Source organism: Dryobates pubescens, chromosome 3 (genome assembly GCF_014839835.1).
Source record: "Dryobates pubescens isolate bDryPub1 chromosome 3, bDryPub1.pri, whole genome shotgun sequence".
NCBI classification, from domain to species: domain Eukaryota; kingdom Metazoa; phylum Chordata; class Aves; order Piciformes; family Picidae; genus Dryobates; species Dryobates pubescens.
Genome location: NC_071614.1, coordinates 40,989,571 through 41,016,527, shown reverse-complemented (window position 1 = coordinate 41,016,527; position 26,957 = coordinate 40,989,571). Strand labels below are relative to the sequence as shown.

General features: G+C 39.6%; 1 protein-coding gene across 1 annotated transcript in view; it reads left to right on the top strand.

Moving 5' to 3' along the window:
- The first annotated feature begins 14,239 nt into the window (after positions 1–14,239).
- The window catches only part of PSME4 (proteasome activator subunit 4), a 63,177-nt gene continuing 50,459 nt past the window's right edge, over positions 14,240–26,957 (top strand). The window contains exons 1-3 of the mRNA XM_054180030.1: positions 14,240–14,459; positions 21,658–21,798; positions 22,338–22,454. Coding sequence (XP_054036005.1) covers positions 14,257–14,459; positions 21,658–21,798; positions 22,338–22,454 — 461 coding nt within the window. The 5' untranslated portion in view covers positions 14,240–14,256. The remainder of the gene's footprint in view (positions 14,460–21,657; positions 21,799–22,337; positions 22,455–26,957) is intronic.

The following is a 26,957-nucleotide window of genomic DNA, read 5'->3' as shown; positions in this document are numbered from 1 at the left end:
TCTTTGCAAAGACATGTTTTGTATTCTCATTTTTGATACGTAGATTGTGTCATCTAGGAACAGCTATTATTGCAACTTAAGTTTATATGAAGAACTTTACTTTTATACAAAATATGCTTTACTTGGCAAGTTTTTCACAACTGGTGCAAACTATTGCAGACTGATCTAGTTTTACTACTAGGTCATCAGGCTCTGCTATGAGCATTAACCCTGTAAAATTTTCCCACTGCCTTATTTTCAACCATAGCATAAAAACTTATATGTTAAAAAATATCATTACTGGAAAACACCAAAACCTTGTAATGGTGCCAATGCAGCCAAACATTAAGGAAGTGCACAAGCATGGCTGCATAGGCCAATGAAGGAACTGAGGATGACCCTAGCATTTGGGTGGCATAGTCCTATAGTACTTCAGTAGGGCAGGTGGAGGCAGCACAGTCTATTCAGGATTGGCAGAACACTGGAAACACATCTGTGTGTTGTAACACATGTGTGTTGTAACACACAGACAAGGTACATCCAAGAGGCAAGGCTGAAGACTAGTTTGCCTATTACTTAGAGAAAGTTGATGTGTTCAGACCTGAACTTAAGTGGCGCTCCAGGACCAAGAGGCAGAGGGGGTGTGGTTGAGGTGAGGCTGGCTGGGACAAGTAGACCAATTGGTGCCCTTGACACTGACCACTATCAATAAAAGGGGTTTTGATTTAAAAACAAAACAATCAAACAAATAAACACTTACTTGTTAAGCTTTTGTTTTGGTGGTTAAAAACTTGATTGATAGCAGAGTCTGATGAGTGGTTTCCCAAAGGATATTGAAGACTCTGAATAAAGGAAGCTCCTGCTCCTGTTGCCTGGTTATTGGTGTTACCTAGGGAGCACTGAATACCCAGGAAAAAGGTTAGGAGCTATGTAAGTTTAATTTGTTCTTTCTGGTTTCTTTTTTTGTTTGTTTTCTGCCAAATACAATATGAACCAGTCTCTTTCTTTAATCCTTTAAAGTTCTCTTGTGTCTGCTTCTTCAAACAAAATTATAAACTTCCTTCTTCAGTATCCTTCCTCTTTTCATTATTCCCTTATCACATTTTCTCCATCTATTTAGTATTATTTAATTGTATCATTATTTAATTTCTGAATAAAAATTAATAGCATTTACAGACTTCAAAGTTGTACAAGCACCTTCAGGGGCTTTATTTTGCAGTCCTTGTTGACACCATGTATAAAAGTACGCCAGAAACATTCTGAAGGCTTAATCTTGATCAGCTGTGAAATAAGAGATGACTTTACTTCATCCCACTTTTTCCTCTTCCCGGTGATCACTGGCTATCAGTAGATGTCTGCTCTTTAACATTAAAGATTAGATTTAGAAGCCTGTAGGATGGGGATTCTCGAAGAGCCTTAGTCTGATTTTTTGATTTTTTTTCAGGTTAACATATAAACAAATGATTTGTTACAGAACTGCTAAATAGAAATGCTATAATCATATAAAATAACATAAACATAAAATATTTTTCCCCCCATAAATTTAGCATGAGACAATGAACTGCTCGTAGCCTGGAAGTGTTTTGCCAGTGCCAATACCCGTAGCCATGAGTCAGCTTATTTACAGGAAATTAAAAATCAAATGGAATGGATGTAAATGTGTCTGTTGAAGTAAAGACTTACACTTTATTTATCTTTTATGTGGTGTGTCCATATATCACAGAGAGTCTAAGCACTCTGTAGAAAAATGTAGAAAAAAAGAGTGTCTATTAAGAGAGAGACAAAAAACAAAGCAGTGCCTAGCAAAAATGAAGTCTCATGATGAAATAGAGCAGCATAGGAAGAAACTATTTTCCTTAGCTGCATCATAAATGAAAGATTACTTTGTACTGTAGAACTGCAAAATTTGAAATCCATGCATATAAATTTTATAGGCTTTGAGAATAATCTATGTGGTAACTTTTATTGTAATTATTACTGGGTAACCCATAGAAAACATTTAATAAAACAGTTGAAATAAATGCCACATTCAGTGTTGAAAGAGGATTTTATCCTCTTTCTGGGAAAAGTATATATGACAGATTGTTGAAATAATAATGCATGGAGAATTGCTAAACCATTTCCTTGGCGGCTGGCTAAGTACATATGTTACAGATGAATCTACAGTACGCCCATAGCACAGGCAGGTGACCTGGTTACAACATTTGTCTCCTGAGCCATTTATAATGCAAGATCCAAATCCGGCAATCTGATCTGTGTGGGAGGACCCACACACCTGTGCCAAGGCCCACTTAGGCAAGTGGAGTGTTATGCAGCGGAAGGGTCATGCCTACACAGATCTGATTGCAGGACTGCAGCCAAACTTTGTGTGGATGGGACCTAAATTTGTCCCTCTCATGCTCTAACATCATCAACTGCTTACATAAAGTTCTATGGTGACATATAAAACTGTGAACCTGTTATTTTACTGGAGCTAGACTACTTTGTGTGGATTTTGTGCTAGTTTGTGCTTTCCCCAGCAGTTATTCTGAGCCTTCATGTAGAACTATACAGCAAACACCTGGAAGACATTTTGTTTTATTAAAGCCTCTATTTGCTATGCCATGATCCTGCTGAGGGCACAAAGACCTATCAACTGTATTCTTCTCTGAAAGAAGCTTCTATTTTTCACATTACAGCAGTAATCCCCAAAGCTCTTTCACTTGTGATCCTGTTCACTTCTCAATAATTTTGCTTGACAACATCATATATGGATATGAATATTTAATGAACTTAAACTTCTTTTTTTATCATTGCCATTTCAGAGTCCTTAGTTTGCTTAACACTCCTCCACATAAAGACCTGAGATAATAACCACCAAAAAAAAAAAAAAGTGAAAATCTAAACTAAGCATTTTAAAATATTCTCACTGAAATATAAAAAAGAAAGCATTTTCAAGTACATTTGCCCTAGTTATTAGTAGTGAAATTTTTCACCTAAAGCTGTCACAAGAAACTAAACTACTCAGTAAACATAAATGCTTCATGTGAGGAAATCAGCCTTAAGGACTTGCATCATAATTGCAAATTCTCTTACATCAAAGTGTTGGCCAGTAAAACACGGGAATATGAACTAGTGTATCCTATATAAAGAAAATGCCTCTCAAACAAAAAAGTGACAAAGTTCTGCTGTTGAGTTCCAAAGCATAAGAATCTGAGGGATAATTTGGGGTGTAGTCTGCCAGTCTTGTGCCAGCATGATGAATCAAGTAAGTCTTGGCCTGATGATTAGATCTAAACACACCCAACTACTAGAATGCCTCCAAGGATTTAAATTCACTGGGTAAAATTTCATTACAGAAGGTGAGTATAGTTTGACTTCAGAAGGAGTTTGTGAACAACAGAACAATTTAAGCATAATATTTTAATTTTGCGATTCTGAGACTCAGGAGTTTTATGTGAATTAGATTAGATCCTGAACAAAGATGCAAAAGCAGTATTATTCAGGAAAAAGTTTATTCTGCAGGCCAAGAGAATTCCCCCCCTCTACTCTGCTCTGCTGAGACCCCACCAGGAGTACTGCATCCAGTTCTGGAGCCCCTGTTACAGGAAGGATCTGGACGTGCTGGAATGTGTCCAGAGAAGGGCCATGGGGATGATTAGAGGGCTGGAGCACCTCTCCTATGGGGACAGACTGAGGAAGTTGGGGCTATTCAGTCTGAAGAGAAGGCTCTGAGGAGACCTAACTGTGACCTTCCAGTATCTTAAGGGGACCTACAAGAAAGCTGGGGAGGGGCTTTTTATGGTGTCAGGTAGTGATAGGACTAGGGGGAATGAAAAAAAACTAGAAATGGGTGGATTCAGATTGGATATTAGGAGGAAGTTCTTCACCATGAGGGTGGTGAGGCACTGGCACAGGTTGCCCAGGGAGGTGGTGGAAGCCTCATCCCTGGAGGTTTTTAAGGCCAGGCTGGATGTGGCTTGGGCAATCTGATGTAGCATGAGGGGTCCCTGCCTATGGCAGGGGGATTGGAACTAGATGATCCTTGAGGTCCCTTCCAACCCTAACAATTCTATAATTCTATGATTCTTCAGCCTAGCAAGGTGCTCTTTTGTATTTGTAGTCTCTGTTTTACCTGGATTATTACTTAAGGGTATGAAATACCATGCTTTTTGAGATTTTACTGGAGACTGAGCTGCAAAGGGAAAGAAAGCAAGCATGAAAGGATCTGGGTTCTGTGACAACGGGGAGCCCAGGCCATCCTCTAACATTATAAACCTTAGTCACATGGTTTGACAGGAAAGCAGAAGTAGATTTAACTGGCATTTGAGTTATGAACTATCCATTCACAGGAAACGGGTTAAAATTCAGGTGGAACATTAACTACTCATCTCAGCTTATGTTTTCCTCAAATGTTAAAGTGTTTCCTGCTGATGGTTTTATTTTCTTTTATTACACAACATGATGAGGAGGAGGAGGTGTGGTCATTTAAGGCAGGTAGTATTTTATTCCCATTTGAAATATGGAAAATTTCAGCATCACCCATCCCACAGCCATTAGAACAATCATGTCAGATTTTGTGGAGGATTTAGGGCTCTATAAAAAAAAAAAAATCTAAGAAAGCACAAAAGAGTGTGGGTTGGTAAAGGAATGCTTTAGAGTGGAGGTGGGTTGACAGCTCTAAAATGTTGCAGTTCTGTGAAACTATTTGATTCATTCTCATTAACTATATTACCCCACTATTTTTTATTTAAAAGCAACACAGAGAAACCCTAATTAGTATTTCAGAATCTTCAAATGTATTACTGCAGTCTGTGTCATCAGTATTTCAGTCAGGTCTCGCTGAATTGATTACTGCTTTAGTCACTGCAACTGGGTAGCTTGGGTTACAGTTTGTGTTGAAATAGCTACAATGAGCCACCTGCTATTATTAGAGGGGTATCTGAGAACCAGAGGTGACCACACAACTGGAGCTGAATGAGTGATGGAGTCCAAATAGCTTCTTAGATTTAGCAGTAAATGTTGTCATATCAATTCAGACTTTCTCTGGGAAAGTGAATAGTCTGTTCCAAACATTTACTCAAAATTGCCCATAATACTGCCTCCTTAAAATTGTACATTGAGTTGTTATTTATGCTAGAAAATTAAATGGTAAGTTAGTCATGACAATGAAAACATGTTGATGTGCTCATCTTGCTAAGATAAAAAGAGAGAACACATCAAAAGCAATAATTGCATAGACACTGTCTATATTGATACATTGAAAAATTCCAGATGGTTTCAGGTGGTCCTTTTGTTCTCTATTTATAGTTCCCTGATAGCAGGATCTTGTGCTGATAAGAGTAAGCTGCTAAGAATAACAATTCTTTCCTTAAGTAGTGATATTTATGCTGTCACTGTCTCCATCTGCCTGTCAACCTGCCATATCTTTCCCCAAATCTGATGGCCAACCACAATCAAATGAGGGGAATACATTTAAGAGACATTAACTTGTGGCAGTTTGGGTGAAAATGAGCATCTGGATGAAGGAAGATGCTGTTTTGCCTCTGAAAGGTGGGATGGAGCTCTAGAAATACTAATCATTATCGAGATGCAGCAGGCAAGACTGACTGCATGCCAAAGGTAATGAAACATAGCTCTATGACACAGCCTTGTGTGCCCTTTCTTTTGTCCTAATTGGACAGGGTTTGTGCTTAGATAAATATGTTGCTGCTGTCAGACCCAAACTTCCATCCGTTCTTACACTATTCTGAAGCCATTTTCCCCCAAGCCTAGTAAAAACATCAGTTCTGATAAAATGGGAGGAATCTGTATGATTTTTGTAGCACAAATTCATGTTTAGAACTGACTTGAATGCTTTCAAGAAATCAGTGATTATGTGGAAAAGGGTCATGTGGATTTTTAAAAACCTTTTGACAAAATCCTGGGCAGTGAAAACAAGTGCCACTGCGAAGAGATACACGAGTATCTCATTACACTGAATGACTTGGCATTAAAAAGTCAGACTAAATTCACTGTTATTACTGTGCAGAGCAAAAGCACACCAGACTATGCAAACAGCAGTGGTTTCTGGATGTGGCATTTACTACTCGAGAAAGAGGTTTGGGAGTTACTGTGAACACTTATGAGAAGATAAGTGTAATGCTCAGTGACTGTCAAGAAAAAGCCTTCTAAGAAGAATGTTAACAAAGAGCAAACCAGAAAATACTCTTGGGTGCAAACCCTGGTTCTTCCAAATGTCCTGTTCTTGCTGTTCTTCACTTCAAAAACAATAGAAAAGGCAACAGAAGGAATGATGAAGCCTGCAACAGCTTCATATGAAGAAATATTAGAGTAATACTCTCCTGTGTCTTCTGGAGACAAAAGGAATATTGTCTGTCCAGAGGATACCACACAGGTTTGTATACTCATAAATGGTGAACAGACCTCGTTATTTTTCATGTCTGAAAACTTGTGGGCATCAGACAAAGTTACTGGGTAACAAGTTTATGACAAAAGGGAACAACTTATCACACTGTGCATGAATCAGAAATTGTGGCTGTGGGACACTGCTGCACAAATATAATGAGCTTAAAAAGCAGATGAATGAGGGGATGAAAAACCTAGTTAGCACTAATTACACACAACAAAATAGCCTGTGACTCAGGATGTCTGTGAACTGAAGAAAATGGAAAGTATATAGAGGGGAAGTAAAACTGTATGCATGCTTAGTCTTTAGTTCTTAGTTTTGTCCCAGGAAGCATTTCTGCAGCAAAGAGGGAGGACAGTCTTAATTAAATGGAAAGCTTTCCTGTGAAAAAAAGAAATGTTTGCATGGGCTGGAGAGAGAAAAAGGCACAGAACCCAGGAATCTAATGAGAAAAGAGGTGAATATTGGTGTTTTGGTTTTTTTTAAGTCAAATGAGGGAACCAAAGGAAAGGCTAAAAGTTGATGTGGTGCAGAGGTGGTTGGCTCAGCAGCTATACCAGAGCAAGCCATTGTATGTTCTGTTGGGATCTGAAAGTGATCCCTACTTGGTAACACCTCTGATACCCTGACACCACCCCAAACTCCCTTTCCTCCAAGATTACCATTTCAAACTGCTCTGGTTTCCAAAGTTGTTTATTTGCTGGAGGTAACCAGAATGTCTCTGACTCAATTTCTGCCAGTTTCAGAGCCTCTCACTGGAATTCCAGATGCTGGTGACCAATTCCTTACTCTCTCTTTCCCAAGAAAAAGTGGGCTGGAATCTCCAAGGATAACCCATTTTTCCAGTCATGTCATATCAGAGCTTTGGATGAGCAGGTTAATGCGTAGCATTGTTATAGGATTTGAAGATGCATTTGGCAAAGGCAAGCATGAATCAGATTCTGTATTCATCCATTCCAGTGTTGCTGGAAAAGAAAACACACGGGGGCTGTAGTGGTATCACTCTGTCTGAGGAAGTAACAGTTAACGCCTACTGAATTGTCCCGCAGAGCTCTCTTCTGAGATTACAAGCTATCTTTTCTGCTCTTTTTGTTCAAGACAGATTCTCTTTCTCACTTGATTTTTCTTCAGCTTCCTTAGTGCTTTCATGGTAAGTTCTTGGTAAGTTGCCCAGCAGAAGGGCATTTTCTGGCTTGATACTAAATACAGCTCAGTTTCCCTCTGGGTTTAGCCTTTAAGTTACAATACACAATTGTGGCAAAATCGACTTTTCCCTCTCCCTGGGATTTCACTGTATTTACAGTCCTGTTTTATTCCTTAACTAGAACATTCCTTCTATCCTAAACGGCCTTTTTGACAGCTACATTTCCAAGGTTATTATGAAGTGTTAATTTACAGTTAGCATTTCACCTTGAACTCTTCTTAATGGGACACCTGACACACAATAGCATGCACCAGTTTACAGATCCTTGAATCCCAGTGTTAGTCCTGCAGTTTAGACCTGTATTGCCATAATCATGCCCCTGACATAATTATACTTATTGTACTCATGTTGTTCGGCTATAAGCATAAATAACTCACCATATTAGACAGAATAAATGATACATAGCTCTGAGCTTGTTTCACATTATCCTTTCAGAGGTTTGTTAACCTGCTGGATGTCTCCATAAATTGCTATTTTAGAAACATGCCAAAACGTCTACCATGCAGATTCAAGGCATAAAACCATGCAGCCATGCAGTAAAGTATAAATAATTCTTTAGTAGGAGAGATAGGATTGGTTCCTTAAGGGAAAATTTAAGTTATCTCGCCCCTCTTCCAGAGCTCATACATATTTAAGTATTTCTGATTCACAGATTGAAACACACAATTCACCTGAAGAGTTAAAGCCTGAACAACCACTTGAGCTATGATCATGATAAGCATAACAATTATTTGTGCTGAATGCTGATTGAAACAAAGGAAACAAGGTTGAGAACCTGAACAAAGATTTTTAGCTGTTACTAGAGTCATCCTGGGTTGGGAAAACAGACCTTATACTTCTTTTCAAATCCCCAATTTTTCCTAACTGGAACAATGTGGAAGACCTTAATTTTTCAGCTAATGCTCAATTCAAAAGAGGACAGGCTGCAATATTTTAGGGTGAAGAGTACCTGTTCACAGGTTCCATCCATCAGTGATTTTCAAATGGGCTTTGGAGGCTTTTCTGAAATAAAATATTTATAATTGTGGTAGTTTTAGGCTATGCCTTTAAAATTTTGTTACAGATTTTCAGCAGAAAAGTAGAAAAATGGAAATAAATCACTATTGGGTGTGAAATAGAATAGAATAGAATAGAATAGAATAGAATAGAATAGAATAGAATTGACCAGGTTGGAAAAGACCTTCAAAAACATCAAGTCCAACCTATCAAACCAATACTATCTAATCAACTAAACCATGGCACTAAGTGCCTCATCCAGTCTCTTCCTAAACACCTTCAGTGATGGTGACTCCACCACCTCCATGGGCAGCTCATTCCAATGGCAAATCACTCTTTCTTCCTAACATCCAGCCTAAACCTCCCCTGGTGCACCTTGAGACTGTGTCCTCTTGTTCTGTTGCTGGTTGCCTGGGAGAAGAGACCAACCCCAACCTGGCTACAACCTCCCTTCAGGTAGTTGTAGACAGCAAGAAGGTCTCCCCTGAGCCTCCTCTTCTCCAGGCGAAGCAACCCCAGCTCCTTCAGCCTCTTCTCATAGGGCTTGTGCTCGAGATGTCTCACCAGCCTTGTTGCCCTTCTCTGGACACATTCCAGCAACTCAACATCTTTCCTAAACTGAGGGGCCCACAACTGGACACAGGACTCAAGGTGTGGCCTAACCAGTGCAGTGTACAGGGGCAGAATGACTTCCCTGCTCCTGCTGGCCACACTATTCCTGATGCAGGCCAGGATGTCATTGGCCTTCTTGGCCACCTGGGCACACTGCTGGCTCATGTTCAGCCTACTCTCAACCAGTATCCCCAGGTCCCTTTCTGCCTGGCCTCTCTCCAGCCACCCTGATTCCAGCCTGTAGCACGGCATGGGGTTGTTGTGGCCAAAGTGTAGAACCCAGCACTTTGAAAATAGAGATAATTCTAAACAATTTCATTGGAGAGATGTCTCGTTGTACTAAAACAATCTTCCCTCTTCTCATCTCTTCTCTGCTCACTTAATTGCTCTGAAGGGATACTAATCTGCTTCTGCTTGACTTTGGCTGCATTGTTTTGGTTAAGTCTAACAGCTACTTTTTCTCTGCTCCTCTCTCCCTTTTGGACAGGGGGTGAGGGGGTCGGGAGACAGCTTCTCTGGTCTTCTTGACTTGGGGGTTTCTCGTGTTGTTAATTGCAAATACCTGTAAATATTGTAAATACTGTAGATTTTGTACATACTCGTTGCCTTCCATTGTAGATTGTAGTTTTGCCTGTAAATACAGCTTTCATTTGCTTCCAACTGAGTTAGTCTGGCAAAGTTAATGTTGGGGGGGAAATTTCAACCCACCACAATAATCTTCTATTACAGTGAAGCAGACTACTGTATGTGATAGTTCACTGAGGTTGATGGGACTATTTGTGAATTAGGATACTATCAAACAAGTTGGTATTTCACGATTTGTTCCTATTTCAAAAGAGAAACCCTGCCCAGAAATACTATAAAGTTATTGTTGCCATTTTGCTAACCTAAGAATTGGAAGGTCGCTGAAATGAGAGAAATTAATAGATGAACCAGAGAACTGCAGATGAAGGTGCAACAAATATGTTTACCACTGAAAACAAAATACACGGTTGGCTGCTCAGGCACTTGGAAGGCAAACAGCAGGTGTATGAAGCCACACACTCTGTAATGAGCAGTTTCTATGCAGTGGACTGCAGGCTGCCAAGGCACCGTGTTTCCTTGATTTCCTAGAACAGCACAATCCTCAGAATTGAGCTTTGTGAGTTCACTGTCATCACATGCTCCCCTGCAGCTGGTTTCTGTTTGGCAAGGAAGCAATTCAGGTTCTCAGTGCCTCAAGAGATAAAAATAAAAAGTACTGTCTCTTTCCCTGAAGTTGGCTGCATTTACTTTGTATCCAATGAATTATTATTTACTTCAAATAACCATGAGTAATTTGGAAAGAAATCAGCAGTGAGCTCCTATAATAAGGCTCAAGTCTATTCCTTTTTCTCCATGCAGGTACAATATCTTCAAAGAATATCTTCAGGAGTTTCACATACATAAACACACTGTCAATGCCAGATTCTCTTGTGTGAACTTGAGACAATTTTGCTTTCCAAATCTTAGGCAATAAGACACCTAAAGAGAACAAATCCAGGGAGTGAAGATGGAAAAACAATTTTGCTATCAGTTTATTTCACCAAGGAGGATTTGGGTCCTATTTTTGTACAAGCAGTGACTGTTGATTCTTCTAAGTGTAACCAACTAGCTTTAGCTAGGAAAGAGAGGAGGCCAAATAACATCTTATGAATGGATATAACTGAGGATGAATTTAACCACCTGAACTGTCATAAGCAACCACCAAGAATGTAAAGGGAAGGACAGCAATGGTGCACATATTTGGTCAGCCTTGTCTATGTAGTAGAGTTTTGCAAACTATAGAAGTGCCCATAGAAACACTAACCTCTTCACAAGTATCTTTCATTTCTAGTCAATATAGGCTAAGCTGAGGAACATTACACCTGCAATAGAGATTTTTATGTAAATGGGTATCATAGAGCAATATCAGTATTAAATGTGCTTTTGCTGATACTGAACCCACCTCCCTATCCAACTTGAAACATGGAACAGTATTTAGACAACCTTACTTTAGGCACCTAAAATTAGTTCCTCTGAATCACACTTCAGAAGCAGCTATTTTTGTCCCATACTACACAGGAAGCCTCAGTTTGTTGCCACACTTGCATAGATTCTTGCCACCATCCTCCAGATACAATTCTCTGTAAAACAGAAATTGGGCAATAGCTTTTTCAGTGGCAGTCTTCTTGGTCATGAAACTTCTCTCTTAAGTAGAGCAATGTTTCTCATGTTTGGTTGTTTATTGTTGTTTATAATTTTTAAAGTAAAGCAAAGGAGGTCACATGCCTCCAGATGAGATTTTTCTAGCTACAAATCTAGATGCAATGTTTTCAAAATCAGTATTTCTGTTTATTTTAGACTTGAAACTAGTGATTTGAATTGCATTCACATACTTCAGAAGATTGGTTAGACTGACTGATCCTACTTCCATCTTGCTGATGGTTTCTCAAGAAAGGACTAACTGCAGTTGAGTTCCTGGTGCAGGAAGGGAGATGAGCAGCTGTAATTACTGCTCTTCATTGTTGATACCAGACAAGGAACTGACACTAACCAAAATCTTTACAGCAACTCAGTTTCCCAGGAGCAGGAGAGTAAACGCTTTGACAGCAGGCTGTAATTACAGGCTTTTCTCATGGGCCCATCCTGAAAGGACAGAGGAGGGATTAGAAATGCAGGGATGAGAGAAAGTTTGAGGATTCTCATCACTAAGAACATAAAAAACCAAGCTATTCCTCATTATTTTTGTAATGTGACTTAGTAAAATATGAGTGGAGGCGTGTCACAGACCAGGACAAGTATGAGACAGGCAACACAAAGCTCCTGTTGGACTGGGTGTTCTTTTCCAAATTGTGGAATATATAGAAGTCTGTCCTTCAAAAAACTACTTAGTTTAGGTCAGAAGACAGACTGACCAAAATGTCTGTGTGGGAAAGTAGCTGCTTCAGAGCTGAGATAGTAAAAAGCATCTTTAAGATTGAGTGACAAGTTTCCTAAACACTCCTGACAGTGCTGGTGTTAGTTGAGCTAAGCCATCCAGCCAGGGAATATGTGAATAATGTGCACTGTGACTTGAGCTGCTGTTAACAGCCAGAATTTCTCATGAATGGAAAGACTGTATTTTTTTTCTTCACAACTACAACACTTGGATTGATCAGTTCTTGAGGTTTAATGCCAAAACCAACAGGCAGCAGCCATATTTGGGTCACTCTCAATTCGTATTCCTCCTGCTTAGAGGGAAAAGCTGTTGATGCAAGTAGTACAGATGGGTTCATTGTTATGAAAGCTAGTCCTTCCTCATATGACTTGGAACCAAATGTGCTTTTACACACTGCTATAGCCAAAACATATTGCAAACTCAAAATTTATTTCTGACTCACTTGGCAAAATGTTCCTCTTTTTTATTTATTTATTGTTATTTAAATGTTTAAACACCAGAATCCTGATGAAAAGGATTGTTTTTTTTAATATTAGGTAAATCTATTAGACAATGCTTGGATGATGCAGGTACTATGTGTGTGTTTACTTTCATAATTGTAAATTTTTCCTTCTTTATGATTCCATAATAAGGAATCATATTCCAGAGGTCAGATTAGTACCGGCTGAGGTGCTGATACTTTGCACATTTTTCCTTAAGAACTACATATTTAATCGTGGTGGAAACTGAGACGCCTCTTACCTACATGACCACCCCTCTCAGAGCATGTGTTATCAGTTTTGTAGGTACTGTTTCTTTAATTGAAGTCAACAAAGCTGTAAACCAGCTGGGTATTTTGGTGATAAGAAATTGCATACAATATGCAAGAAATATGGGGGAGGTATGCTAGTTTTGCAAGTGACCACCTATCATCCAAACTTGCTCGACTTTGTAAATTAGTATCATCTTAGTGCTGTGTGGCTGTTGCACAGCAGGTGAATTTGGTTCTTTGGAGAATAAAGCCACTGCTAAAGATGTCAACAAACACCTTCCATGTCACTGTAAAAATTATAGTGTAGAAATTCTTCTATGTAATCTACAAGATTATGACACAAAATTCCCTCTTCAGAAGACTGCCATGAGAGTATCTGAGTGCGATGACCTGTGCATATCACATTTGTTTTCTGTGGTGTTTCTCCCCTTTGTAACATGTTTCAGCATTTAGTTAGCCGTATTTTTTGGTTTAAAAAAAAAAAAAAAAAGCAGAGCTAGTTTAAGCATGAATATCAGGAAACAGGATTTGCCCTTGTCAGTAGCTTTAAATCTAATCAGTTTGCAGCTGTTGTATGGTCACGATGTGATTCTTAGGGGGAAATTGAATTAACAATTATATTTAGGAGACAGCTGGAGATAACAGCTATCGGTACTGCTAGTACTGTTACCACCTCTCTATCACAGGGTTTATCCTACACCCACAGGCCAATGACGGGGCTGGACACCACTGAGCTCCGCTCCACTGACTAGCGTTATTTCCAATAAGCCTCTTAACCGCACAATCTGCTATCAAACTAATTACCTCTATCAAGTCCATCCCCATTTTACGTAACACTTGTCGGGTGAAGACTAGCGTTCAGTTCCTTTCCGAAGTTCTGCTCTTAACAGCTAGAAGGTAGATGTTTTTACTCCGAATTCCACGTTTGGATAGCGGCAGCTTCACGAAAACCGCAAAGCCACAGAAAGTGAACTCTGAATTCGAGAAGTTATGCGGCTTTTTCGCCCCATCGTTTTCCGCATGCTGCTGCCTACACGGATATCGCGCTCTTTCCCCTCAACTCTGCCGGGAGCCACCCCAGCACTGCAGGAAGAGGGGGCACGGGGAGCGAGTTTCCCCGGTGTACCTTTCTTCCCCTGCGAGGCTCCTCCTTGGGGAAAACGCCTTGTTTGGGCGGAAGGGGCGAGGTGCATGTGGGTGCCCGGTTCAGCGGGAGGAGGCGGGTGCTGCCCTCAACCCCCGCCTTCCGCTGCTGCGCCGGAAGTGAGCGGGGCGGTCGTTCGCTCGTTCGTTCACCGGCCGTTGCCCGGTGTGTCGTCACGGCGCGCCGCGGGGTGAGCGCCGGAGGCCGGGGCAGGGGTGGCATGCGAAGTAGTGTAGCGCCGACCATGGAACCACTGTCACCAGTACCACCACCGCCGCCGCCGCCGCCGCAGAAGGAGATCGTCTACAACAAGCTTCTACCGTACGGGGAGCGCCTGGAGGCCGAGGCCGCCCGCTTTCTCGCGCAGATCAAAGAGAACCTGGCCCGAGCTGTGCAGCTCCAGGAGCTGTGGCCTGGGGGACTCTTCTGGACCAGGAAGCTCTCGACGTGAGTGTCCCAGACAGGCTTTGCCTTCTTCGCTTCCCCGGAGCTATATGGGCTTCGCCCTATCTGGGTGGAAGTGCCGCGCCTGGGGTGAGGACGCCTAGTAGAGGGGCCTGCGGGCCGAGAGGGTGCGAGACTGGGGCGCCGGGCTTGTTTCGCTACCGCGGCGCCACCCCGGGGCCGGTGGGGCTGTTGAGCAGCTTGGTGGAAGGCAGGCTAGCCTCATAACGGTTCCTCCCGGCGCCGCTTAGTCAGAGCCGGGCGAGCGTCCGCTGCCCCGTGCCTTGCCGGTTTGGCCGGGAAAGGACTGCGGGCCGGCGCCGAGGGCCGACCGCTGCCGGCGAGCCCGGGCGGGAGCAGGGCGTCAGCTGCTTCTCAGGCCTGCTACTACTTAGACATTGGAAACGGGGACAAAGGTGGCTTCGTCTCTTAAGAGCTTGCCCGTCGGGCTATGAAGTTAGGGAATTTTTACACCCCTCTTGTGGGCTTATTTGTTGTTTGTTGTATTTTGCCTCCTCTTAAAAAAAAAAAAAAAAGTAAACTTGGCTCCCTGTTTTATCTCTTGCCCTTTTCAAACAAGTTGTGCGAGATACCATCTCCATGTAACCTCTGCTGTGGGAATGCAAAGTGTTTCTTACGACAGGCTACTTGTTAGTTCAGTGCTAGCAGGAGTAAATTCCGGGTTAATGCTGTGTAAACATTGTTGATGCCCTTGATGTCTTGCCTGTACTGTGGCATGGTATAGCTTATGCTGTCAGTGGCTCTGTGGTGTGTGCTGACAAGGTGTTTGTAATACAGATGAAAACACAGCGTCTTCATAAATAGCACAAAGTAGAACATAGGTTTCTCTTAATAAATTTTACAAAGCATGCTTAATCCTTTTTTCCTTTGACATTGGCACTGAACACGGTATCGCATGACAATGACTGTAGCTTTGGTCAGTAAACCAAACTTCTGTGAATGTGTGTTGAGGCTTTTTGCTGAATGGTATGTAGGCCTTCGTAAATGGTCGTTCCTGTGTACTGGAAATGGTGAAGTATGTATGCTTTGTCTGTTAGGTCTTCTCGTACAATTTTCTTCCTTGCATATTTTTTAAAATATTAATTGGATATTTAATATATATTTAGCAGTGTTTGATATATATTGAAATGCAACTGGTTTTATAATTGCAAAGAGTTATTCTTAGATAGAATTACACCGATGGTTGCGAAATGACTCACATGTTTGCGTTGTGTGACAGTTTGAACCTGCTTGGAACCAGTTCAGTACTGTTTCACTTCCTGCCCCCTCCCCAGCCATCTTCTAGCTCGTGCTGCTTTCAGTGCTACCTGTTGTCTCTGTATCTGTGGTAGAACTTTGTGTACTGATAAAGTTGAAATTAACTGTAGTGGTTCTTGCTGTGAGAAGAATTTGCCTTAGCTAAGTAGTCTTGGATGTTGCCCCTAAGTCCTTTGAAAATGTACAGGGTTGTCATAGAATCACCTATTACTCACACTAAATTGCAATTAATGTTCCCATTTTAGGCTCCAGGGCAGTGAATTTAGCCTTTTTAGAACTGCTGCCATGCTACTGCATGAGTCATAGCAAGGTCAGGAGGCTCTAATTTGTGGTTTTCACCTACTCTTTGAAGTTGGAATTTATTGTGTGTCTTTGCAACTTGGCTGATGCCCGTTAGTCCCAGGTTTATTTGTGGCATGTTATATGCAGTAAGACTCTGAGTATGTTTGGATGTTGGCAGGGAAAGAAACAGTGGGCTCAGTTTAAAAATAAGCTGGTTTATTTAACATGAGAGATATTTTGCTTCTCAGTTTAACACAATGAAGTACTTCTGCTGGATGAGATATAAGTTCAAGCCTAGATGAAACACAACCATATGGCTTTCTGATGGCATACTGAAGGCAAATTATAGGATAATGACAACAAAATAAAGGTTTTGATGTCTGTTGGTAGTGGGGGAATCAACTTTTTCCTGTTGGATGCAAAAAGGAATGCCAAGGATCTTCATAATTATATGCTTGCTGTTTTGCGGGTGTGTGAATTATAAAAGCTGGTGTTCTTGAAATATTCTGTGAAATAATTTATAGTTCAGAACAGTGTCTGACACTTACGCAGATACAAATGTTAATACAAACGTTGTGATGTATATACACACTATATATTTGTATAGTTACACCTCCTTGGGTGCTTGCAGCTAAATACAACCTGCGTAAACCTTGTAGAACACAAGGAATAAAAATGAAACACAAATATTGTGAATTACAAATTTAGTATTATTTCCTGTTTCATGATGAAAACTGTATTTGTTACAGTCCCAACAGCTGAATACATGACTTGAATGTAGTTGTCTTAAGAGCAGCTATTTTGGCTGTGTGAAATCACAAACTGAGTGGGGGAAAAGCGAAAGTGGAGCTTATCAGGTATAATGTCTGTAAGATGATTTGCATAATTTTCAGTGATGCGAGTTGGTTCTTTGCTTGGGATGCATGTGTGGAGTGTGGTGAGGGAACTTTCCTGTTAAGACAGGAATAGTGCAGTTACTTAAGTAAGTTATGTCTTAGTGGAACTTCTTATGCAAGTAAAACTGCTTGCCTTAAAGATTGGTGTTTAAATCTGTATCATTACCTGCAACTTTTCAGAGGACTGAATCTCAGTTATATAACTTGATACAGCATGTGTGGGGGGTGGGAAAAGCAGGTTGCATCAAAATCGTTTGCTTAAAGGGACTTGCGTCACACTCTCTTATGATCTCTAGGTCAGAAACAGGCTGCTGCTTCAATTTTCCCCTCTTCCACATTTTTTGTGGCAACTTTGTGTATGGTTGGGTTTTTTAAATTGTTTTTATTTTTGACCATAGCCTGTGACCAAATATATTAGTATAATGTGAACATTTAATAGTTATTGGACATATAGTTGACTCTGCATCCTGGAAAACACTCATTCTGTGCTTTATACTTCAGTAAGCAAAGGTAGAGTTTTTGGAGCTGAGTGACCTGATTTCTCTTCGTAATAGTGTTATTTTATGTGCCTGTCAGGTATAGGCTTATTACAACATGACATTTTACTCTCTTGTAAGGTGTGGAAAAAATGCAGCCTGTTTTGAATTAGAATGAGAAGACAAAGTTACAGTGAGGATGCTAAAGTATTGTAATCACTACTGCTTATAAATCTTGTTTTACATTATTTCTCACATTTATTAGAAAAATACAATATTTCCTTTTAGATGCATAAGGGATGTGAGTGTATACTCCATATGTGTACCTTTCTGTGTTTTAAATAGCTTTGTAGAGCATGATTTATTTGTTTTTCATATAATTTGTCAAAATCTGAGTTTTAGACCAGTCATAATCCTGTCCTCTGTGTTAGAAAAGGAAAATAGATAGCTGGGAATTTAGAAGAGTGCTTTCTTCATCTTTGTAACTGTAGCAAGGCAGCCAACTTTCTAGGGCAGTTTAGGATGTCCACTTGATAAGAGAGTACACTTCCTAAAAATAGGTATATTGTAATTGTGGAGTGAGAGATTAGATGCCTAATACTTTTAGAACAGGCAATTGATTTTTTTTGTTCTTTTTTGTTCCCCCCCCCCCGCCCCCCCCATCTCCAGAGACCCTGTCCAGAAATGGAGATGCAAACAGAATTTTCACTTCTAATCATGTTTTTTTTAAGATGGGGTGGGGGTTGGGTTTTTTGGTGGGTTTGGGGGGTTGGTTGGTTTGTTTTTGTTTTTCCTTCCCTCCCAGAACCTTGTAGATCAGCACAATGAAGGACAATTTATTTGTCCATTTTGCAGTTGACTGATTGAGTTTGAGAGGTCATAAAATCTTTTGTGGTTTCCTTAAAGGAGAAATCAAAGGAGTTAAGATCTCAAGAATCTTCTCATTTTAGTATTCCTTGCCTTCATATAAGAAGTCTTACTTTTTGGTTTGCAATAATACAGGTCTAGAATTCATGTGGTTTTTTTCCCCCAATACCTCAAATAGTAATATATTTCTTTTTAATCCTTAAAAACTACCGTTTATGTAGTGAACATGCATCAGTGCCATTAGCCTCTTGGTGTCCTTCAGGATTCATGAACTTCTGCTTGTATTCTTTTATTTAGTAATGGTGATAATATGAAAATGTTGCTGTTACATTTTGTTCATGAGGAAAAAGTGATTAACTCCATTTTATGAGTAATTATTTTCTCTTACTGTCTTCATGCACAACTGGATTAAAACAAATAATGGTTTAACATCTCCTCCTCCTACATAAAGAATATGTAAATATTAGAGCAATTTGGCATCTAGTTCTGGGCTTCTTGGGCATAGTGACATCTTTGTGCTTAGTATGTTTCTGTGCCTTCTGTTTTTTAATTAAATAGTGTTTTCTATAGTAGAGTTACTGTTAGCAAATGTCAAGAAGGGTAACCAACCAAACATTTAATTTTTGGTTAACTACAAAGGAGCTCAAATTAATCTGTCAGTGTTGCTATATTTAAAACTTAACTTTTCAGGCTTATGCAGTTTCTCTTTGTTTAATCATACATGAAGAAATGAAAACAGTACTCTTTGTTACTTTATATCTAATATTGTGAGAGTGAAGAAGTACATGAAAGCTCATATGGCTGAAGGATAATGAAATGAAAGCCATTAAAGGTTAAACTTCAGTTTAGTACATTCTGTTCCTCAGTGAAGTAAGCCCTTAATGTTGCTCTGTATCTTGTGTATTCCTTCCCAGTTGTGTAGTGCCATGAAAAGTAAAAACACTTTTGGAGGCAAACTCCTTTGAAGTTTTGATCATTGCTTCAAACATTATTAAACATTTATTAAACAGCAAGTGAAGACTGAGGGAAATGACTGAGAGTATTGATAGGCTTCTGTGGCTGGTCACGCCTCTCATGGTCATGTAAACTGCCTCTGATTTGCCTGCTAAGTCTAACAGGCTGTTTTCAAGGTAAAATGTGTGCTTTTCCTTTGAATGCCTGGAAGTACCTCTTCTCTCTGCTTCTGAAGTTTGTGTTGTCCTGATTATTACCCCATTTATCTTGAAAAAGCTTACAGATTTGACACTGGATTCTCACCATACAGGGGATGGCCAGTATATGCTTTTAGAAGGTAAAATACTGCATTTAAAATAAGTGTGGTTTAGTTATGTACTGTTAGCCCTCACAAAATTGTGTCACCCACTTTATTTTCAGTGAGGATTCTTTTTGCATTTCCATTTTATGCATATGGAACATGTATGTGTTCAGCTGTTGATGGTGTCAGTCTACAGGTAGATAGCGTGTCTGGCCAATCCAGATAGTTTAGGTTCCTGTGGTAGAAGTATAGAATATTTCGTATTTTGTTTGTTTCCTTCTTTATTTAGAATAAGTGAAACACATTGAAATGAACATTTGTGAAATTACTGCCCATTACATATAAAAATCCCAGCTAAAAAAGGGAAGTGAAAAGAAGTGCTGTGGAACTGGTTGGGGGTTTTTTTGTTTGTTTCTTTTTCTGAAAACTGATGATTATCAGATTGTCAGAGACCTGCAGCTGTTCCAGTGGGTCTCAGGAGGAAGGTTGGAAAAAAATCATGTGAGGAAGGAGCAAGGGGTCTTGCTATGTGTATATTTAATAACTCCTTTTGGCAGCTTTACTAGCTGTGGATGATCTTGAAAGGTCAGAGATCATTTTGTTTTAAATTGAGGAACAAGGAAGTAGAAAACACTTGAGCAGTTGAGTCCCAGTCCTGTGTGCTCCTGTGTCATTGTGTGAAGTGTGATTCATACAAGTGTGTTTTGTTTTATAAAGGCATCTGAATTTTAGTTCCCAAGTAGTCAGTTCTCTCACTGGTAGTTCTGTGAGAAATAAGTTTACAGAGGAGCTTGAAGCTTTTGAAACTGAAGCATGTAATATTTAACTAAACTCCTCAGTGTCGCAGGAGACAAATGTGGAGACCAAATTTGGCAATCAGGACAGTCTCTTTTTCATTGTCAGGTCACTAACTACACTAATGGTTGCTCCTTGAAAATTACCTAGTACCTCTGGTACTGTCCAGTAGGAGTCCTTCAGAAGTGTTTCTTTCCTTATCTTTTCATGTGGTGGTTACTGTGTAGGATTCTGCAGTCTGTCCTGCCCTGCATACCAAATAAGTAATGTGAGATCTGGCATTCTTCACAGAACAAGCCTTATTTCTCTACTGGTATATACTTAGTAAAAATCCAACCTCTTCTAAATCTTAAGAATAATGAATAGACTTCTCAAACTTTGTTTTATGTGAGTTCATATGTTGTATGCTTTTATCTAACTGCTGCTTGGAGGGTAGCATATTGGTAAGGCTTCTTATGAATCTGTAGGAGCAGGAAGGAAAAGAAAAATGTCCTTTCCAGGTGAGCATTATAGCTTCACTAGAACCTTATTTAAGTTTTGCTGGTGCATATCATCTTTCAAGGCTTTAAACATATTCCTTTATTCAATCTAAACTTGGAAAGAGCAAACACTTCTTCCAGAGTTAGTCCTAATGGATCTGCATTTTTTAAGATAGTAATATAAAGCATAGCAGTGAGACACACTGCTCTCAAACCTCAGTGGTTAAATCAGTTGCTCAGCCTTCCTGGGATTAGCAGATTTGGTATGTACATGATACTAATTTTTTTTATTAACTTCTGGATTGTGTCCTGTCTCCTCCCTCACGTTGCCCCGGTTGGAAGAGAGAGAGTATGACAAGGCTAGTTGTGGCAGTTGTGGTTTTGTGTTGTTAGTTTTGATGGGTTTTGTTTATTTGTGGTGGCGTGGGTTTTTTGGTGGTGGTGTTGTGGTTGGGTTTTGGTTTTGTTTTGTTTTGGTTTTTTTTTGTCTGTGTTGTTTTATTTGTTTGTTAAAGAGAAATAAATACATGGGGGTATGGAATTACTAAATAGCTGGTAGATTTTGAACTGAGGTGAAAGAACTTCTGTTTTTGTGGTATCTGGCATGAGCATGAAATTAGGTATTTAGAATCTTATGCTGTAAATTAGAGTAATTTATTTTCTATATGTTGTTAGTTCCAGTTTAAAACCTTCCTTTGCTGTGTATCTTCAGGTTCTTACTCTTTGGACTTGTGCACCAGGTTTTAGAATAGAATAGACCAGGTTGGAAGAGACCTTTAAGTTTCACTAAACAGCAAGTCAGATGGAGTCTCTCAAGTCTTAGATAAAACAAATATTTTAAAATATTTCTGACTCACCTTGTTTTGTTTGTAGGTACATCAGGTTATATGGGAGAAAATTTAGCCGAGAAGATCACGTGCTTTTCATCAAGCTGTTGTATGAGTTGGTAACAATTCCAAAACTGGAGATCAGCATGATGCAAGGGTTTGCACGTCTGTTGATAAACCTGTTGAAGTAAGTACAGATTTCTGCTGATTGCAGAACCTTTCATCTCTTAAGTAGCTGATCACTTGCTTAATGTTATGTACGTTAATGGAATAGTTTGCTCTCTTACATGTTACTTCACTTAATCTCCCATGTTGATTAAAACATTCTTACTACACAAACACTTTGCCTCTTGCAGAGCTTTGGGAGTATTAGTGAAACAATGTCAGTGGTTTTTTTTCCCCTTCTGCTGGGGGAGGAAAACACTAATGGAGAGCCAAGTGTTAAGTCTCAAATAGGAAAAAGGTGAAGACTTTCACAACTTAATAATGTTTATTTCACTTATTCAGATGTCTCCTAGAGGTTGTTCTAGCTTCTGTTGATGCAGAAGTGCTGCGTCTCGCTTTCTTCTTGGCTGACCTTCCTGCAGTTTCTGCCAGTGTTGGAGATATGTATAATTCAGAGCAGTGATCTGGAGTATTCTGAGGGGCAGATTGTTGATGTATATTTTAAATCCTAAAGTGCTGATGGTTGGTTTGTTGTTTGTGTTTTGTTTTTTTTTCCATTAGGAAAAAAGAGCTGCTTTCCAGGGATGATTTAGAGTTACCATGGAGACCCCTTTATGAAATGCTGGAAAGGATATTGTACTCCAAAACAGAACATCTTGGATTAAATTGGTTTCCCAAGTAAGTTTGCATTTTAAAACATTTGATGTTTTAAGTAAGTAAGTACCTATTATGCTTGGAAGCGCTTGGAGATTGGCTTTTAATATCTGGAATGTGATACACAGTAAATACTTATTTTTCTTTAAAATATATTTTGGTAATTGCATGGAAGACTACTAAATCATGTGCATCCTTCTGTCTGAACTGTTTGCTGTGATGGTCCTCTCTTCATGAATGTGATGAATGTGTAAATACTCTGGAATGGGTCGTCTTCAACTTATTTTAGGATGATAACCCACATTTTAAGACATTTAGTGATCATTTCATAATGATATTCAAGTAAAATGCCTGCTGTTCCATTTTACAATGCAATAAGGGTTTATGAAAAAACTATAATGGTACTGTTCTTAAATACATGCACTGTAATTATTTGCAGTATCTGTAATCTGAGTCTAAGCTGGTGTGCACACAAAGTGAAGTACATAGAATACATAGAATAGAATACATAGAATAAACCAGGTTGGAAGAGACCTTCAAGATCATCGCGTCCAACCCATCAACCAATCCAACACCGCCCAAACATCTAACCCATGGCACCAAGCACCCCATCAAGTCTTTTCCTGAAAACCTCCAATGATGGCGGCTCCACCACCTCCCCAGGCAGCCCATTCCAATGGGCAATCACTCTCTCTGTATAGAACTTTTTCCTAACATCTAGCCTGAACCTCCCCTGGCGCAGCCTGAGACTGTGCCCTCTTGTCCTGGTACTGGCCGCCTGGGAGAAGAGACCAACATCCGTCTGTCTACAACCTCCCTTCAGGTAGCTGTAGAGAGTAATGAGGTCACCCCTGAGTCTCCTCTTCTCCAGGCTAAGCAACCCCAGCTCCCTCAGCCTCTCCTTGTAGGGCTTATGCTCCAAACCCCTCACCAACTTTGTTGCTCTTCTCTGGACTTGTTCCAGCGAGTCAACATCCTTCCTAAACTGAGGGGCCCAGAACTGGACACAGTACCTTCTACAGAAAACACAGACACCGTATATTCCGGGTGCTGATACAATACTGACAAATAAAAGAGTTTTAGCAACGTTGTACTGATTTTCAAAAATGAGAACTTTGTTTCCTTTGCTTTCTTTCTGTTGCCAACTACTTCCCATCTGTCACATTTCCAAAGTGTCGGTTTTCCTAATCATTCTGATTAGAGAAGGTCCTGTTCTATGAACTACAGATTATAAAGGATATTACATGGATATCATTATGGATAATTTAATTTGCCTTCAAAAAAAAGTTATGTTGAAGTACTACCACTGATTCCTTACTGTGTGAAAGATTCTAATGCTGCTAAGTGATGTGAACAGAAAGTATACGTAGCCTTGTAACTCACTACAGAACAGTTCAAGCTGAATTTTGCTCGTGGCTGCATAGCTGGAGAAAATACTTTTGAACTAAATTGTGTTATTTTGCTAATTGAAGCTATTGCTTGTAAGGGAAAATCCAGAAGAGCAGAGCCTTTTTTGGTTTATTTTTGTGCACATGCCCTTAACTATTGAAACTGCATTACTCTGCTCTGAGGATTGTTGTCTGGTCTCTTCATTTACTGTGTGGGAAACTCACATAGTGGGGAGGGAACTTTGCCAAGAGGGAAAGGAATGTTAAGCTGGGAGAGGAGTATCAGTTGTGATGGTCTGTGTGAAGCTGTGTTAGATCTCAGACGTTCCATCCTAATATGCAGTGCGATTTGTTCTCATATGGTGCTTATTATTCTTTTTGTAGCATCAATTTTGAGGGGTATCTCTGGAAGTCAAGAGATACTTTTCAAACTGATTGATGTGCTTTATAGCTGTTAATGTTAACTCTTGTTTTAACTTTTTTTTTTTTTTTTACATTCAGTTCATATCGACCAGGCTTGTCTTCACCTAAAACATTTGTGCTTAATGTATTACATAGGTGGTAAGAATGACTTTTTGTTCTGTTCAGCTCTGGCCGATGTGTAATCTTCTGCATGTTCTGTTAGATTGTAACACTTGTCACACAGGTGTAATTCTCTGCATAAATAGTTGTACTGGAAAACCAGTGTTAACATGACACCACTGTTTATGAGAATGTCGCACTGTATGTAAACTATTCTAATTGGGGAACAAGGTAGCCAGTGTGAAGTGGTTGATGAAGTGGCTATATGCTAACTTATTTAACCAGCATAGATAAATCAAGGGTCAAAGGAGGTAAATTTTACATGTGAGTAATTGCTGTGTCTGCATATGGGCAAAATCAGTATTGGTGTAGCAATGTGTGTTACCCAGTAAACATACCTTACTATTAAGAACGATGAAATCATGGAAAGTGCTTTAGCAGTGAGGTAATAGGTTCTGGAAAATCCACCCAGCAACAGCCTTGTAGCTGTGCAGTGTGAAAGAGTTTCTGTGTCAGAGAAGTGTGACTTTTTGCAGTGAAAATTTTGTCAGAAATTTTGGTTTATGTATTGTTTTGGAAAACTGGTGGAGTAGAATTGCAGCGTGTTTTGCTTTGGATTTGTTTCATTTTTTTCTTCTTAGAAAGAAAAGTTCTACTAAGCCAGTGAGAGATTGATACTGGGCTCACTGTAGTTACTAATTCAGTAATAGTTTGTGAGGCTATAGCTTGTTGCTCTTTTCATTGTCTTAATTGAAGCTCTTGTAATGCAGTGTCCACTGCAGGGCTAGGAATTCACTTAAGGCCTGAGTCTGTCCTGAAAAAAATGAAAATTGTGCTTTTATTGCTTTTCGATAGTGTAAGAGTCAACAGTGTCAGTTTATACCTTCTAACTGAAATGTATTTCTCTTTGGAAATGCAGGGTTCAAAAACTTCCAGATTTGCAAATCAGTATGGCCAGATCCTTTCTAGAAGAGGAAGGGAATCATGTAGTACCAAAATGACTAGCAAGATAGGAGTTAATAGTATTGCTGTGGGTGACTTCAAATATCCATATGTCAATATATAATAATAATAATAATCAGCTAATAATACTACAGGGGGAACTAAAAGCTGAGAAAACAGAATGGGATGAGAAATTTTCTGTTACCTTGTCAAATATGCTGTGGGAAACCTTCCAGTGTAAGTGGCTTCATAATCTTTTGATCACAAAGGTTTTAATACTGTATCCAAATGGTCAGCATTAAATACCTGAGTAAGGACAATTTTGAATAATTCTGCAGTAGTGAGTATGCAGAAAGTTCAATGAAAAGTGAAACAAAAGCCACTACTAGAAAGCTTGAGAGTTGTTTCCAAGCAATAGCAACACCAGTAACCAGCAGTTTCTTCTTCTCCCTGGCTTAATTGTTCTGCTCATTACTAAATGATAGTCCCCCAAAAAGGAATGATAAAAGATTTCTTCAGCAGTTGGTCTGTAGTTTAACTGTCTTAAGTGGCAAATTCCTTATGTACAAAATTGCTGGTGTGTTATTCTTTTCAGCTTCTGTTTTAAGCTTGTAATCAAAAAACCAAGAGGGGATGTCCCTTTCAGTCTTTCTCCGTTGCTTTCTTCCATGACCACATGCTGAGATCTGACTGAAAACTCAAGAATCTGAAAGACTTGTTGATCTGGCATCAATATTTCTAAATTCCTCTGTGCTTCAGGTTCCCCTTAGCAATAGTTTCAGTGGAGTGTGTTAATGTGCAGATACATTTTTGTTGTTGTTGTTCGTTTTGTGACATTTTTTCATGTTAATATTTAATGCTCCTAAGGAATGTGGCTGGCTCATGCAGTCTTTATGTACTTTCGGGGCAACTGTTATCTGTTTCCTAACTCTTTTGAGGGTAACATTCATTTTAACCCAGAATCTTTATGAGCTGATTGCAGAGTTGGATCATATTTTTGTTTAGTGGGTGGTTAGCCATTCCTCTTCATATTTTTTGAAGCTGTCAGCTCAGATTTTTCGTTCTAGGAGAGGTCATGGATTAACTTTGTCGTTGTGGTGTAAAATGTATATAATTTCGCTTCTTAGAGCCCTGCTTGAACTGAAGTAGTGGTATGAGGGCTGGGTGACGTTTTTGCTGGCTTGCGGTGGATGTTGAGGTGTTGATGAGAAATGGCAATTTACTCATTTGTATTTCTCCTGTCTTGTGTGGGATCAGTTTTTGTGCAGGACTAAGAGAGAGAGTGTGTGCATGCTCAGTATTTGTGCGACACAAAATTAATTGACCTGAATTGGTCTTTGGTAAAATTCTAAAGATGATATATTTGCATCATCTTTGATCAAAACAGCATTTCTGTATGTTAGTTTTTGTTGCTGAACTAAAAGGATGCAGTTTTTCTATTAAGAATACACAAAGTACAATTAAAAGATATAGGAATCTTTCCTGCCAGAACTTTTTTTCCCTTCAGGAAATGTTTTTTGCTAATAGCGTAATTTAGTCTTGAGCTTATCTTGTACGAAACAGAAGATATCAAGAACGTGATTGCTTACTACCTTTATGGTTTCACTGATCTCTCTCTTCCCCCTCCCTTTCATTCTTTGAGTTTATACTGAAGTCTTTTTAAAAGGGTTTGATG